At 41.1% G+C, this 17,375-nt stretch overlaps 1 protein-coding gene across 2 annotated transcripts; it reads right to left on the bottom strand.

Annotated features, from left to right (window-relative positions):
* Positions 1 to 1,188: 1,188 nt before the first annotated feature.
* slc31a1 (solute carrier family 31 member 1) lies at positions 1,189 to 9,349 on the bottom strand. Of its 2 annotated transcripts, XM_049604908.1 has the most exons (6): positions 9,178 to 9,349; positions 5,498 to 5,644; positions 5,331 to 5,403; positions 4,399 to 4,567; positions 4,218 to 4,283; positions 1,189 to 3,296 (listed from the first exon to the last, which is right to left on the bottom strand). In XM_049604908.1, the coding sequence occupies exons 2-6, from the start codon at positions 5,630 to 5,632 to the stop codon at positions 3,095 to 3,097; spliced, it is 645 nt and encodes a 214-aa protein (XP_049460865.1). In that variant the 5' UTR covers positions 5,633 to 5,644; positions 9,178 to 9,349; the 3' UTR covers positions 1,189 to 3,094. The 2 variants fall into 2 exon arrangements, with proteins under 2 accessions (XP_049460865.1, XP_049460866.1); XM_049604909.1 differs by lacking the exon at positions 4,218 to 4,283 and having other exon boundaries at positions 9,178 to 9,346.
* Between the last annotated feature and the right edge of the window lie 8,026 nt (positions 9,350 to 17,375).

Here is a 17,375-nt window from a genome sequence, read left to right as displayed (position 1 = left end):
ACACCACGATGAATGTCAAATCGACTTGATGTGCCACATTTCAGTTTTACAGAGCTGGAAGAGTTCTTACATAGAGTTTGAATTGCATTACAGAAATATTCTCCAAAACCAAAAAAAGAGATGGTTTTAAAAATAAACTCGTGTTCAATTGTGTCAAAGGCTTTGTAGAAATCAATAAATAAGATAAAACTTTCATCTGGTATTAAATCACGATAATCTATCATATCCAGCATCAGTCGAATGTTATTGCTAATATGTCTTTTTTTGAATAAAACCAGATATATATCTATTATTTGAGCTAATCCATGTTTTAACCTCCCAGCAAAAAATAAAATAAATTTGCATCATTGTTCAGCAGACTGATAGGCCTCCAATTTCCTATGTGTAATCTGTCTTTTTTTGGTTTGGGAATTAATGTGATTACTCCTTGCCTTAATGCAGGAGGGAGCTCACCTTTTGAATGGATTGTGTTCTGGCTAGTCTGGGGCCGTTTAGTGGCCGTTTTGATAAGGAACCGGAACCAGGGCAAGAGACAATCCGGAATTTGATGAATGTGCCTTTCCCTCAAAATAAAAGCACGAAGCTAATAAAATGCCTGAGTCTCCCTCTACCATCAATGACTCATTAAATTTTTGATGTTTTAAAGTTGAAAAAAGTCTCAGTTTTTGTTTTTTGGACAAATTTTAAATGAGACGTAGAATAAAGTGATTTGGATCAAATATCACTGGTTAAAGATCAGATTTGTTTTTTGTTTCTTTTTCTTTTCTGATGGAAGGGTTCATCACACATGATGCGTCCAAGGACCGTCAGCAATTTCCAACAATAATTTCTGATTTTAAAGTTTCTGGCTGATAGGTGATGTGATTTTATGTGATTGTCTTTTAACAATCAGAATGTTTTATTTAATATTCAGCTGTAAAATCAATACAAAATTCAACCATTTAAATCTGTAAGCCCCGTCCCTTGGCCAACATTAAAAAAACCACAAGTCCCTCCTCGGTCCTTAAAAATAATCTGACACGTCTCCCCCTCATAAGTAATGAACAGTCCCTTAAAACAGAGGAACAGGTGAACCTTCAGGTGAACACCTGTCTTCAACAATTAAAAAAATTAAAACCATCTGTGGTGTTTTTTTTAATGATCTGTACTGTCTGAGGTGAGTTTGTGTCGTACAGACGAGATGACAAGTTTCTTCATAAACTTTATTTTCAGTGATTCCAGCATTTTACATCTTCAGACAAACAGTTTCCTTCACACATCACGATTCACACCTAGAGGAGCCGCAGCCCCGAGTAAAGTCTGACAGGACGGCCAAACATACAGACACAAGTACGTTCAGAATAAAATCCAGTAACTGCAATCTGTCCCCGCAACCTGATTGGTCCAGAAAGTAAACTGCGCCCACCTCTCAGTGTGAATTAAAACAAAAATCACAATAAATGACAATGACACGTACGGAGGTCCATGTCAGCCAGAAACAAACGATCATCACAGTTAGTGAGCGGTCACAAGTTTGACCTCTATTTTTGGTCTTTCCCAATGAATCATCGTTTGTCTCTGGTGGACACTGTCCTCCGACAACAACATGTGTCTCCTTAGGTGAAGACACAACCGTTTTCAAGTTGTTTTAAAGTGAAACCAGCAGAGTGTCGACACTGGCCTCCAGTCAGTAGGACATCAGGACGTTTGTCAGCCACAGTAAGGCAACAGGTGGTGTGTTTAAGGCCCACAGAAAACCTGGAAAAATGGCTTTTTAAAAAAAGGATCATTTCATTCATGAACTTTAAACTGGATTCAACAAGTTAAAAAGAAAACTGTGAGAGAATTTATTTTGTATTCAAAATCAAAAATCTCAACAACAAATTTATTGTGAAATTTTTGAAAATCATTTTCTGTACGTAACTTTTTAAAAATGTGATTCTGAAAATATAAACTGATCAACTGAACGAGCCGCTCGATGTTTACTGGAGATTTTTTTTTTCATTTTAACTGCAACAAAAATCAAACAGAGTTAGTTTCATAATAATGTGATTTAAATCAAAAAATCTAAATTAAAACTTCTGTAAAGCATCTAGTCGCTAATAAATTATACTCTAAATAAAAGTTTAAACACTGTTTAAAGAGACGTGGCTCATCTAACGAGCTGCCAACTACAGAGTAAATGATAGGGAGACACATTTGTGTCAATATTGTTTGTGTGATCAAAGATCCATGCGTTTATGTGAAGCAAAAACAAGATTTGTAAAACTTACCAAACTATTTCACAAATAAAAAACAGAATCTCAAAAAAAAAAAAAAAAACTGTGAATACATTTAATCAATTCACAAATGAATGAAAATCATTAGTGAATATTTTTAACGACGTTCACACAGATTTCTGTGAATCCAGTTTTTATTTGTGAATCAATTTCTGCACACTGAGTTTTTTGGGGGAAATTTATTTGTGTATTTGCAGATGTGAAAATATTTGGGGGGGGTTAGAAATCTTTTTTTGGTATTTGCTAAAGTTGTTTTACATTTACAGATTACACATTGACACACAGCACATCAATCTGCTGACAGAAATAATACTGACATGAATCTGTCTCCATACAGTGTACACGGAAGCTACGTAAGCTAACACTTTGGCTAATAGCAGCTAGCGCTAACCTTCCAGTTGTCATGGCATTAAAAAGGAAATAAAAGAAAGTGATTTGGCCAGTCAGAACCTTCTGAGGTGATCTGAGCTGTGATTGGTCGGCAGCAGGAGTTCACAGAAAAAACAAAAAACAAACCAAAAAAAAAACAATTTTCATAATTATGACAAAAACAGAAACTAAAAACAAGTGTTTGTCGTTTTCTGTGAAACGAGGATTTACTTGGCTCACTACAAACGTGAGTGTGCATGTTAACCTACAACAGGGTGTTACCATGGTTACCGAGTAACATTTGTAATTTAGTGTCTGTGCTAACTCAATTTGCTGCTAACATTCTGGGGTTTGTAGTTCCAGGTTGGCTAGCATGCTAGCATGGATCGACAATGTTTGTTAGCGTTTTATTGATTGTGATCAGCAATAAATCAAACCTCCCGATCAGATGCTAACTGCTGCACTCGCTAGTGGCAGTGCTCTGTGATGTCGACAACCACCGCCTTTCGCCAGCTGAACAGGAAGTAGCCCATGCCAGCGCCGGCTGCCACAGCAATGCAGAGGTAAGCATTGTAGGTCATGAAGACGAGCATCAGGAAGTAGCTGACGACCACCTGAACGATGTGCAACAGGGTCTGCAGGAAGTGGCCGGGGCTTAGCATCCGCTGCCTGACAGGACAAGATGAGGGGTTTGCTTTACCGTTAGCATTAGCACTAGAGAATTTAATTAGAGATGTGTAGCATTAGCACCATTAGCAACTGCTATCAGTGTTAGCATTAGCATCACTGTTCTACATAAAGAATTTTTAAACAGAGGTGTAGCATTAGCACCATTAGCCAGTGCCAGTATGGATGCACTGCAGTACATTTAAATATTAGCATTAAAGCTATCAACACAAACACAGTGCAGTATTACATTAAACTAACTTGCTAGCTAGGTTCAGCATTCGCAGCAGTGTTTGCATTAGTTTTCTTGTTTGCCAGTGTTAGCAACATATTTACTGTTACAAACAGTTAGCTCTGTGACTTCCAGTGTTAATACCAAACCTTCATATTTCTCCATCTTAAAACACGACGTAGCTCTTCACCACCGGTATCTTCAACCTATCATTTTTACGTTAGCAGTGTTGTTGTTAGCACCAGTGCTAATGAGGAAAATTAAATGCACTGAGCAGAGTTAGCATTACTGTTAACTGTTCTTCAATGGTGTTTTCAATCTTGAGTTAAAATTAATATTAGCGTTAGCTTAGCATTAGCCTCAGGGTTAGAATGTTTCACCAGGTCGCCACACACTTTCAGTGTGAACTTAAAGAGAAACGTTCCACTGACGTCACAGTGATCATCATCAGTGAGACGCTCCAATCAGAAGCCTCTGATGCTCATTAATTATGCATCATCAGAATTAATCAATTATCAGTTTGATCTGATCAGAGCATCTCAAACAGAGCAGGGAAAGAACCAGGACCAGGACCAGGACCAGGTCCAAGACCAGAACCAGAACCAGAACCAGGACCAAGACCAAGACCAAGACCTGAACCTGAACCAGGACCAGGACCACAACCAAGACCAGGACCAGAACTCTACTGTTACCTGGGAGAGAGTCCTGTGAGGCGGGACTTTAGTCGAACAGGAAGCTCCGCCCCCTCAGTCATTGAGCTGACAGTAAACACAACATTTACATGACTGATGATCACATGACAGTGATGTCACTATCATGTCATCACTTCCTGTTGTGAATGCATTGTTTTAAGCTTTAGCGTTAGCCACCTACCCGACTGTCTTGTGCGTCTCCATCAGCACTGTCCCATCAGCCCCTGGGAGTGGCATGGAGTTGTAGCGGACGTTGACCTGACTGCGACGCAGCAGCGCCTCACGACCTATCTTCAACCCCTCGTACAAGACGGCCAATAGGAAGACTCCGATACACGCCCCGACCATCTCTGATTGGACGAGAGGAGGAGAGGGGAGGGGTTAATGTTGACAAACAGAGAGCTGGTGTGAAATGTAAATAAAAATATAGAAATACAAATACAGAAAGTATAAAAATATAAATAGAAAATACATAAATATAAAAAGTATGAAAAAAGTAAATATTTAATTGAAATAAAATCTGAATATAAAAAGAATGAAAATCTACATATTCAATAGAAAAAAATCTTAAGATAAAAAGTATAAAAATGCATATATTTAAGATAAAATATAAAAATTAAAACGTAAATACTCAATAGAAATGAAACCAAAATTAACAAAAAAATCTATAATGTAAATATTCAATTGAAATAAAATCTGAATATAAAAAGTATAAAAAAAAGTTTATATTCAGTAGGAAAAAAAGCTAAATACAGAAAATATAAAAATTTTAATATTTAATATAAAAAAATATAAAAAATGTAAATACTAAATTGAAGAACAATCTTAATATAAAAAGTATGAAAATCTATATATTCAATAGAAAAAAATGCATATAAAAATGTAAATACTCAATAGAAGAAAAATCTTAATAGAGAAAGAATAAAAATGTGAATATTCAATAAAAATCTAAATAGAAAAAGTATAGAAATGTTCATATTTAATTGAAAAACATAAAAATTAAAACGTAAATTTTCAATTGAAATAAAATCATATAAAAAATGTATATATTCAGTAGAAAAAATCTAAATATGGAAAGTAATTTAAAAAGAAATTTAATAAATATTTCAGTACCTCCAGGTGAGTTGATGAGCAGGCCGGTGAACAGCAGCTCCACGTTCTTGTAGCCAAAGTAGAAGGTCATCACCTTGGCAACAACAACCAGGACATTAGCATGTTAGCGCCACGCAATATGTGGACGTCACACTAGCATGCTAACGTCATGATGCTACGTTTCTTACCATCCCCCCGTGTCCTCCATGGCCCCCATCGTGCCCTCCTCCTCCACCTCCTCCTCCGTGGTCATGTCCTCCTGTGGTGGGCGGGGCCGCGGTGGGATGATGGTGGTGGGAGTGGTCCATGGCGCTGTGGTCCATGCTGCAGAGGATCTAAACAACACACAAGATATATCAGGTTTTGGAACTACAGTTCCCATGATGCTTCGGGGGGTAGACAGGAGAAGTGCTGCAGGGTAGTTAAGGCGTAATTCTGGCAAGATCCTACGTTTGCACCACAAGGTCCTGACGTGATGATGATGATGATGATGATGGTGGTGGTGACGTGATGGTGTTCTAATTATTATGGTTTTTAATTTGGGATCTATTTAAACAGGAAGAAGCAAATAGCCGTCTCCTTCAAAAAGGCTTAAAGTGACGCATCATTGAGAGGGCGGGGCCTCTTTGAGTGACAGGCTTTCTGCTGACAGTGTCCCCGTCAGCCCCGCCCTCTCACCCAAAAATGGTCACGTCTGGCTCCAAAAATCGTCCGTCATCTATATGGTGATTAATTTGTAGGATTTAACTCCTCCTCTCAGGAGATCTGTTAAAAACTGTTTTTATCAGCTGACACTTTAGCGCCCGCCAGTCTCTGCTCTGATCCACCGCCACACACACACACACACACGCACACACACACACACACACACAGCCTGACTAATCTCACTGTAACTGGTGTCAAAGTTCAAACAGAAGAACAGTTAACCTTCAGGTGTCTGATGAAGACAGGTGAACACCTGTCTTCATCAGACAGGTGTTCACCTGTCACCCAGGTTTGGCTCCTCCCCCTCCTCCTCCTCCTCCCCATCACTCAGTGACATGTGAACACATGAACACACTGTCTTACCTCAGAGATGCTTCTTCACTCAAGGTGCTGCTGACTCCACCAGAGACACAGACCGACTGAACACTGAGGACAAGGATGACAACTGTAACCACGGTTACCATGGTAACAGCCTGACATCACTGAGCAGACGCCCTGCTCTAATCTCATTGGCTCCAGGGCCCCGAGGCTACAGGGCCAGAACGAGCCAATGGGAGCGCTCTGAGGTGATTAGATCAGAGCCACATTAACGTTAACAGGAAGGTCAGTGGTCGCTGTCGGCAACACTGACTTCCTGTTTTGTGCTGGGACGAGTCAGCATCAGTATAAGAGTCTCTCGCCCTCTGCTCTGCAGTGACCAATCAGGGCGCACTTTACATGTGTGTCCAGACAGGGACGCTTTACACGCAACACCCGACCAATCAGCAGTCTCACTTCACCCCTCCTTGCTCCTCAGATATTACCTCAGAACATGACGATGTCACGGTGACGCTGACCTTTGACCTTCTGACCTACATTATTTTATCCTGTTAGACATTTGTGTCACATTTGGTCAGAATAAACACATCAACTCTTCAGTTATAGTCGAAAACATGTTTACTGAGTTCACAATGACATCTGACCTTTGACCCCTGTCTGTGTTCCCACAGGCTGTTTTTAACATGTGGTGTTGATGAGAATGACACAATGGAACACCTGATGTGTGCGATGGCGGCTGTGTGGCAACATGAGGGGTCCACGTGTCACACAGAGGCTGTGACAGCGTGGAGGAGAGTCATGTGATCAGACTGACCTGTGGACCTGCAGGAGGCCACGAGCCTCAGGTTGGGAAACACTGTGATAAACCAGATAACAGTGTGACCTCTGAACGCCTCACAGCCTCAGAGGGCGCCGCACTGACTTCCTGTTGTCTTCATGTGTTCTGTGTGGAGACTCATGGCGTCCACACCCAGGCTCTGTACTACTGCTCTGTACTCACGCATGTCCCACGCATGTCCCACGCATGTCCCACAAGTGTTCCACGCATGTCCCACAAGTGTTCCATGCATGTCCCACTTATGTTCCACACATGTTCCATGCATGTCCCACGCATGTCCCACACGTGTTCCACGCATGTCCCACGCATGTTTCTCTTTATAAATCACAATCAACTTGAAATGTGGCGCAGGTGAGCGAGGGTCTGGCCCCGCCCACATGTGCCTCGAAGTGTCCAGTGAAGCAGAGCACGGCTGACAGGAAGCAAAGGAACAAACCAACTTGACACAGTGAAGCTGAAGTTGTTGTAGAGATGTTTGTTGGACTCAGTGTAATCTCTCAAGAAGAGATTCTGCAATTTACATTGTAGAGGAAGAAGCAAAGTTACGGATGGATTTCCAGATCGGACTCAGTGTGACGTTACTGAGGCTCAGACTGTGTCACAAGTCAAGAAGAACAGGTGTCACATATGAAGGTGTCTGTGTGTGTGTGTGTGTGTGTGTGTGTGTCTCTCTCTCTCACAGTTCAAACAGCTTTATTGGCATGAACAGAAATATGTTGTTGCCAAAGCATTTTACAGAATATTTACATACAAACTTACAATATTACAATACAACACAATATAATGTATACAACTGGATATAAATGCATGTTAGGATGTCATAGTGAGTGAGTCCCTCAGGTTGTGGCAGGCAGATACATGTTTAGCTGCCAGAGGAGCTGCTGTCCCTTCACCCAGCACAACTGACACTTCCTCCTCTGGTGTTCACATATGAAAGGCTGTTATGTTCTTAACTATTTCCCAAAGTGCAAGTTTCTTATTGAAGAAAACGGGTGTCTCTGTGTGTCTCTGTCTCTCTGTCTGTCTCTGTGTCTCTTTGTATCTCTGTGTCTGTCTCTCTGTCTCTGTGTGTCTCTGTCTCTCTGTCTGTCTCTGTGTCTCTTTGTATCTCTGTGTCTGTCTCTCTGTCTCTGTGTGTCTCTGTCTCTCTGTCTGTCTCTGTGTCTCTTTGTATCTCTGTCTCTGTGTGTCTCTGTCTGTCTCTGTGTCTCTTTGTATCTCTGTCTCTGTGTCTCTGTGTGTCTCTGTCTCTCTGTCTGTCTCTGTGTCTCTTTGTATCTCTGTCTCTGTGTGTCTCTGTCTGTCTCTGTGTCTCTTTGTATCTCTGTCTCTGTGTCTCTGTGTGTCCCTGTCTCTCTGTCTGTCTCTGTGTCTCTTTGTATCTCTGTCTCTGTCTCTGTGTGTCTCTGTCTGTCTCTGTATGAAGGCTCCTATTGTGTCTCACACCTGCTGGTTTTTATTGGACATGTTGTCTCACATTGTCTTCATTGTTGTCATCCTCAGTCTCAGTTCACAACATGATGCCAACTCTCACACCTGACCGGACCTGTTTCTGCTGCCGGGCTCGTGCACGTGGCACTTTAGCTCCTCAGCCGCCATGCCAACGCACGAGCATCCGGTCACTGTAAAATTCCTTCCGAACCAGATCCCATTTAAAATCCTCCCAGTTTGTCCCAGTGCAGCTGGCGGAGACGGCGGCGGAGATGAATGTCGGTCAGGTCACACCAGGTGAGGGTTTGTGGGAATGGGAACTCGACAGGTGAATTCAGGACGAGCCGAATTCACTACAGGACCCGCCTCGTCCTGAAACTGCCACAGGTTCGAACCTCGCAGGCGCGTGTTCTTTGTTACGCGCTTTAAAGTCTTAAACTGTGACACTTCTCTAAGGAGTTTCGTACGGTGGCAAACAGTGTGCTAGTGTGTATCAGCAGAGGTCACACACATACACACACACACACACACACACACACACACACATTAATAAACAGAAACAGATCGCGAGCTCACCTGGAAGTCTTCCGGTTATTCTTCTACTTCTTCTTCTCCGTTTCGGCTCCGAAACACGAAACTTAAAACCCGCGAAAAAATAAAACAACAGAAATCCAGAAGGAAGAAGGTCCGTCCACCGTCCGACTTTCAGCTCTGACACCACTTCCGTGTCCCTGCGTCATGACGTCTTTACGCTGCATACAGGGGCTGGGCTAAGAGGCGGGTAAAAATCAATTTGGACCAATCGGAAGGCGAGTTCTGCGGTGAGGGGCGGGGCTTTGTTGGAGCCACGTAAGCGGTGTCGGTGTGACTGAGCAGAGAGCATGTGATCTATGGACTACAATGATGTGTGGACTACAATGATGTATGGACTACAATGATGTGTGGACTACAATGATCTGTGGACTACAGTGATGTATGGACTACAATGATGTGTGGACTACAATGATCTGTGGACTACAGTGATCTATGGACTACAATGATGTGTGGACTACAGTGATGTATGGACTACAATGATGTGTGGACTACAATGATCTGTGGACTACAGTGATGTATGGACTACAATGATGTGTGGACTACAATGATCTGTGGACTACAGTGATCTATGGACTACAATGATGTATGGACTACAATGATGTATGGACTACAGTGATCTGTGGACTACAATGATGTATGGACTACAATGATCTGTGGACTACAATGATCTGTGGACTACAATGATGTATGGACTACAATGATGTGTGGACTACAGTGATCTATGGACTACAATGATGTATGGACTACAATGATGTATGGACTACAATGATGTATGGACTACAGTGATCTGTGGACTACAATGATGTATGGACTACAATGATCTGTGGACTACAATGATCTGTGGACTACAATGATGTATGGACTACAATGATCTGTGGACTACAGTGATCTATGGACTACAATGATGTATGGACTACAATGATGTATGGACTACAATGATCTGTGGACTACAATGATGTATGGACTACAATGATCTGTGGACTACAATGATATATAGACTACAATAGTCTATGAACTACAGTGATATATAAACTACAATGATATGTAGACTACAATAATGTAGACTACAATGATGTAGACTACAGTGATCATGGATTTACAGTGATGTGTAGACTACAATCTATGAATTTACAATGATGTATGAACTACAATGATGTATAGACTACAATGTGATACAATGATGTGTGGACTACAATGATCTGTGGACTACAATGATGTATGGACTACAATGATGTATGGACTACAATGATGTGTGGACTACAATGATGTATGGACTACAATGATGTATGGACTACAATGATGTGTGGACTACAATGATGTATGGACTACAATGATCTGTGGACTACAATGATGTATGGACTACAATGATGTATGGACTACAATGATGTGTGGACTACAGTGATGTGTGGACTACAGTGATCTATGGACTACAGTGATGTGTGGACTACAATGATCTATGGACTACAGTGATCTGTGGACTACAGTGATGTGTGGACTACAATGATCTGTGGACTACAATGATGTGTGGACTACAGTGATGTATGGACTACAGTGATCTATGGACTACAGTGATCTGTGGACTACAATGATCTGTGGACTACAGTGATCTATGGACTACAGTGATCTATGGACTACAATGATGTGTGGACTACAGTGATGTGTGGACTACAATGATGTATGGACTACAATGATGTATGGACTACAATGATCTATGGACTACAGTGATCTGTGGACTACAGTGATGTGTGGACTACAATGATCTGTGGACTACAATGAACTGTGGACTACAATGATGTGTGGACTACAGTGATGTATGGACTACAGTGATGTGTGGACTACAATGATGTGTGGACTACAGTGATCTATGGACTACAGTGATCTATGGACTACAGTGATCTGTGGACTACAATGATCTGTGGACTACAATGATGTGTGGACTACAGTGATGTGTGGACTACAGTGATCTATGGACTACAGTGATGTGTGGACTACAATGATGTATGGACTACAATGATCTGTGGACTACAGTGATGTATCGACTACAATGATGTGTGGACTACAATGATCTGTGGACTACAATGATGTGTGGACTACAATGATCTGTGGACTACAATGATGTATGGACTACAATGATGTATGGACTACAGTGATGTATGGACTACAATGATCTGTGGACTACAATGATCTGTGGACTACAATGATGTATGGACTACAGTGATGTATGGACTACAGTGATGTGTGGACTACAATGATGTGTGGACTACAGTGATCTATGGACTACAGTGATCTATGGACTACAATGATGTGTGGACTACAATGATGTGTGGACTACAATGATGTATGGACTACAATGATCTATGGACTACAATGATCTGTGGACTACAGTGATGTATGGACTACAATGATGTGTGGACTACAATGATCTGTGGACTACAATGATCTATGGACTACAATGATCTGTGGACTACAGTGATGTATGGACTACAATGATGTGTGGACTACAATGATCTGTGGACTACAATGATGTATGGACTACAATGATGTATGGACTACAGTGATCTATGGAATACAATGATGTATGGACTACAGTGATGTGTGGACTACAGTGATCTATGGACTACAATGATGTGTGGACTACAATGATGTATGGACTACAGTGATCTATGGAATACAATGATGTATGGACTACAGTGATGTGTGGACTACAATGATGTATGGACTACAATGATGTATGGACTACAATGATCTATGGACTACAATGATGTGTGGACTACAGTGATGTATGGACTACAGTGATGTGTGGACTACAGTGATCTATGGACTACAATGATGTGTGGACTACAGTGATCTATGGACTACAATGATCTATGGACTACAGTGATGTGTGGACTACAATGATGTATGGACTACAGTGATGTGTGGACTACAGTGATCTATGGACTACAATGATGTGTGGACTACAATGATGTATGGACTACAGTGATGTATGGACTACAGTGATCTATGGACTACAATGATCTATGGACTACAGTGATGTGTGGACTACAATGATGTATGGACTACAGTGATCTATGGACTACAATGATCTATGGACTACAATGATGTGTGGACTACAGTGATCTATGGACTACAATGATCTATGGACTACAATGATGTATGGACTACAATGATCTATGGACTACAATGATCTATGGACTACAATGATGTATGGACTACAGTGATCTATGGACTACAATGATGTATGGACTACAGTGATCTATGGACTACAATGATGTATGGACTACAGTGATCTATGGACTACAATGATGTATGGACTACAATGATCTATGGACTACAATGATGTATGGACTACAATGATCTATGGACTACAATGATGTATGGACTACAATGATCTATGGACTACAATGATCTATGGACTACAATGATGTATGGACTACAGTGATCTATGGACTACAATGATGTATGGACTACAGTGATCTATGGACTAAAATAATAATTTAATAATATAATTACTGGATTGAAGGTGTGATAACTTCAGTGTATCTACTAACAGTGAACTTAATGTAATAATCACATGATGTCATCAGTGCCACTGGCTGTACGTGGTGACATCATCAAGATGCACTTAAACACGCTGCACATTTTACAAACATACTTTCAATTCAATTCAATTCAATTTTATTTATAAAGCCCAATATCACAAATCACAATTTGCCTCACAGGGCTTTACAGCATACGACATCCCTCTGTCCTTAAGACCCTCACAGCGGATAAGGAAAAACTCCCCAAAAAAACCCCTTTAACGGGGGAAAAAAAACGGTAGAAACCTCAGGAAGAGCAACTGAGGAGGGATCCCTCTTCCAGGACGGACAGACGTGCAATAGATGTCGTACAGAACAGATCAACATGATAAATTAACAGTAATCCATATGACACAGGGAGAGAGAGAGAGAGAGAGAGAGAGAGAGAGAGAGAGAGATATGCAGGTAATGACAGTATCTTACAACAACATTAATGGAAGTAATAATATTATAGTTATAGTTCTGGTTACTGCGGTACAATATGTTGAAAGTATGTATTAATACCTGGCAGTATACATGTGTGACAATAATCATATGTGTATAATAACAGAAGAAGTATGACTAATGACTAATGATGGCAGCAGCAGCAGGAGGCATCTGGCAGGACCACGGCAGCAGCACAACCACACACGTCACGCTGTCCAGGCACCGCTGTGATATGAGTTAATCTGAGAGACAGTGGATCACAAAGGCTCCGGATAAGAAGCAGAGTTAGTGACATCCAGAATGGCCGGGTTAGCTAGATTCAGTAATAGGATTCGAGAGAGAGAGAGAGAGAGAAGGAGAGAAGGGGCCCGGTGTATTATAGAGAGGGTCCTCCGGCAGACTAGGCCTAAGTCAGTTTAACTAAGGGCTGGTACAGGACAAGCCTGAGCCAGCCCTAACTATAAGCTTTATCAAAGAGGAAAGTCTTAAGTCTAGTCTTAAATGTGGTGTCTGCCTCCCGGACCGTAACAGGAAGATGATTCCACAGGAGAGGAGCCTGATAGCTAAAGGCTCTGGCTCCTGATCTACTTTGGAGACTTTAGGGACCACGAGTAACCCTGCGTTCTCAGAGCGCAGTGTTCTGGTGGGATAATATGGCACTATGAGCTCTCTAAGATATGATGGAGCTTGACCATTTAGAGCTTTATAAGTTAACAGTAGGATTTTAAATTCAATTCTGGATTTTACAGGGAGCCAGTGCAGAGAAGCTAAAACAGGAGAGATATGATCGCGTTTCTTAGTTCCTGTTAGTACACGTGCTGCATTCTGAATTAGCTGGAGAGTTTTTAAGGACTTACTAGAGCTACCTGATAATAGAGAGTTACAATAATCCAGCCTTGAGGTAACAAAAGCGTGGACCAATTTTTCTGCATCTTTTCGGGTCAGGATAGGCCTAATTTTCGCAATATTACGCAGATGAAAAAATGCAGTCCGTGAGGTTTGTTTTAAATGAGAATTAAAAGACAAATCTTGATCAAATGTTACTCCGAGGTTTCTTACGGTAGTGCTAGAGGCCAGAGCAATGCCATCTAGAGAAACTATGTCATCAGATAAAGAGTCTCTGAGTTGTTTGGGGCCAAGAACAATAACTTCAGTTTTGTCTGAATTTAACATCAGGAAATTGGTGCTCATCCAAGTTTTTATGTCTTTAAGGCAATTATGGAGTTTAGTTAATTGATTGCTTTCTTCTGGTTTCATTGATAAATACAACTGAGTATCATCCGCATAACAATGGAAATTTATAGAGTGATTTCTAATGATGTTACCTAACGGAAGCATATATAGAGTAAACAGGATTGGTCCGAGCACAGAACCTTGCGGAACTCCAAAACAAACTTTAGTCAGTAAGGATGGTTCATTGCGACGTCAACAAATTGAAAACGATCAGATAAATAAGATTTAAACCAGCTTAGTGCTGAACCTTTTAAGCCAATTAAGTGATCCAGTCTCTGCAGCAGAATTTGATGGTCAATTGTGTCAAGCGCGCACTAAGATCTAATAAAACAAGTACAGAGAGAGTCCTTTGTCTGAAGCAATCAGAAGGTCATTTGTAATTTTAACTAGAGCTGTCTCAGTGCTATGATGCACTCTAAATCCTGACTGAAATTCCTCAAATAAATTATTATCCTGGAGAAAATCACACAGCTGGTCTGCGACTACTTTCTCAAGGATCTTTGACATAAAGGGAAGATTAGATATTGGTCTATAGTTGGCTAACACCTCTGGATCCAGGGTGGGCTTTTTTAGTAGAGGTTTAATTACAGCTACCTTAAAAGACTGTGGTACATAGCCTGTTAATAAGGATATATTGATCATATCTAATATATGAGTGTTAACTATAGGTAAGACCTCCTTAAGTAGCCTAGTTGGGATGGGGTCTAAGAGACACGATGATTTGGATGAAGAAATCACTGCAGTCAATTCTTGAAGAGAAATTGGGGAGAAGCAATCTAAATATATATTAGATTTTACAGCTGTGTTTGAGGTTAGATAGGTACTATCTGAGGGCAGGAGGTCATGAATTTTGCCTCTAATAGTTAGAATTTTGTCATTAAAAAAGCTCATAAAATCATTACTGCTAAGGGCTAAGGGAATACAAGGCTCAATAGAGCTCTGACTCTCAGTCAGCCTGGCTACAGTGCTGAAAAGAAACCTGGGGTTGTTCTTATTGTCTTCTATTAATGCTGAGTAATAGTTTGCTCTGGCATTGCGGAGGCCCCTCTTATAAGTTTTGAGACTGTCTGTCCAGATTAAACGAGATTCTTCCAGTTTGGTTAATCGCCAATTCCTTTCAAATTTTCGCGATATTTGTTTTAACTTACGGGTTTGAGAGTTATACCAAGGGCGAACTTTCTTTTAACTTCTTTTTAAGAGGAGCTACAGAGTCGAGCGTTGTTCGTAGCGAGCCTACGGTGCTATCAACAAAATGATCAATTCGGGAGAGGTTAAAGTCGGCACGGAAACCTCTGTTACTGAAGGTATTGGTATTGAATTTAACGAAGTAATCTTTTCCTTAAGTTTTGCGACAGCACTATCTGATAAACATCTAGTATAGTAACTGTTGCTGAGTGGCGTGTAATCGAGTAAAAAAGAAATCAAAAGTAATCAGATAATGATCCGATCCGGGATTCTGTGGAAAGACTTTTAGGTTATCAATTTCAATTCCATACGTCAGAACTAGATCGAGGGTATGGTTAAAACAATGAGTAGGTTCATGTACACCCTGACTGAAGCCAATGGAGTCTAATAATGAGATAAGCGGTAGCCAGGAGTCATTATCAACGTCGACATGAATGTTAAAATCGCCTACAATAATAACTTTATCTGATTTAAGAACTAAACTGGATAAAAACTCTGAGAATTCAGATAAAAATTCAGAATACGGGCCAGGAGCACGGTACACTATAACAAATAAAAGTGGCTGCGAGGTTTTCCAGGTCGGATGTAAAAGACTAAGAACGAGGCTTTCAAATGAATTATAATCTAGTTTAGGTTTAGGACTGATTAACAGACTAGAGTTAAAAATGGCTGCAACTCCCCCTCCTCGGCCGCTGCCTCGAGGAATGTGGGTATTATTATGACTGGGAGGAGTGGACTCATTTAGACTAACATATTCATCTTGACACAGCCAGGTTTCAGTGAGACTGAGTAAATCAATATGATTATCTGATGTTAATTCGTTTACTAACACTGCTTTAGACGATAGAGACCTGATATTTAACAGTCCGCATTTAATTCTCCTGTTTTGTCTTTCTGTCAGAGAAGAGGTTTTAATTTTTATGAGGTTGTTATGCACAACTCCTCTTTGTTTAATTTTAGATTTAGATAATTTAGGCGGTCGGGGGACAGACACCGTTTGTATAAAACTATTAAAACTATGGCTGGGTAACTGAACTAGAAGCTCAGAGAGCGTTTAGGACTGCGACTCTGAGTCCTGATCTCAACTCTGGGTTGTCAGGGATTTAAATTACTAATAAAGTTTGCCAGGTTCCTAGAAATGAGAGCAGCTCCATCCAAAGTGGGATGAATGCCGTCTCTCCTAATAAGACCAGGTTTTCCCCAGAAAGTTTGCCAATTATTAACAAAACCCACATCGTTTGCTGGACACCACCTGGACAGCCAGCGGTTAAATGATGACATGCGGCTAAACATGTCATCACTGGTCAGATTTGGGAGGGTCCAGAGAAAACTACGAGTCCGACATCGTTTTTGCGTATTCACACACGAAGCAATATTAATTTTAGTGACCTCCGATTGGCGTAACGGGTGTCATTGGCGCCGGCGTGAATAACAATCTTACTGAATCTACGTTTAGCTTTAGCCAGCAGTTTTAAATTAGATTCAATGTCGCCGCTCTGGCCCCAGGAATACATTTGACTATGGCCGCTGGTGTTGCTAACTTCACGTTTCTCAGAATAGAGCTGCCAATAACCAGAGTTTTATCCTCAGCGGTGTGTGTCGCTGAGTGGGGAAAAGCGGTTGGAACGTGAACAGGCTGGTGGTGAGCCGTGGGCTTCGGCTTGGAGCTGTGCTTCTGGCGAACCGTAACCGAACCTCCCGACTGAACGGGAGTTACCGGAGGACAGTTAGCAGAGGCTCAGGCTATGTGGCTCC

This window comes from Epinephelus fuscoguttatus, linkage group LG18 (genome assembly GCF_011397635.1).
Source record: "Epinephelus fuscoguttatus linkage group LG18, E.fuscoguttatus.final_Chr_v1".
Taxonomy (NCBI): domain Eukaryota; kingdom Metazoa; phylum Chordata; class Actinopteri; order Perciformes; family Serranidae; genus Epinephelus; species Epinephelus fuscoguttatus.
This window is presented reverse-complemented; position numbering and strand designations above follow the sequence as displayed.

Bases quoted from the DNA above. Each gene is read 5' to 3' on its own strand.
- slc31a1 (XM_049604908.1), bottom strand. From the start codon at position 5,632: ATGGACCACAGCGCCATGGACCACTCCCACCACCATCATCCCACCGCG. The intron at 4,568-5,330 runs GTACTGAAATAT...TCGTCCAATCAG, and splicing joins GCTCATCAACTCACCTGGAG to AGATGGTCGGGGCGTGTATC. The intron at 4,284-4,398 runs GTAGGTGGCTAA...GTTTACTGTCAG, and splicing joins GAGACGCACAAGACAGTCGG to CTCAATGACTGAGGGGGCGG.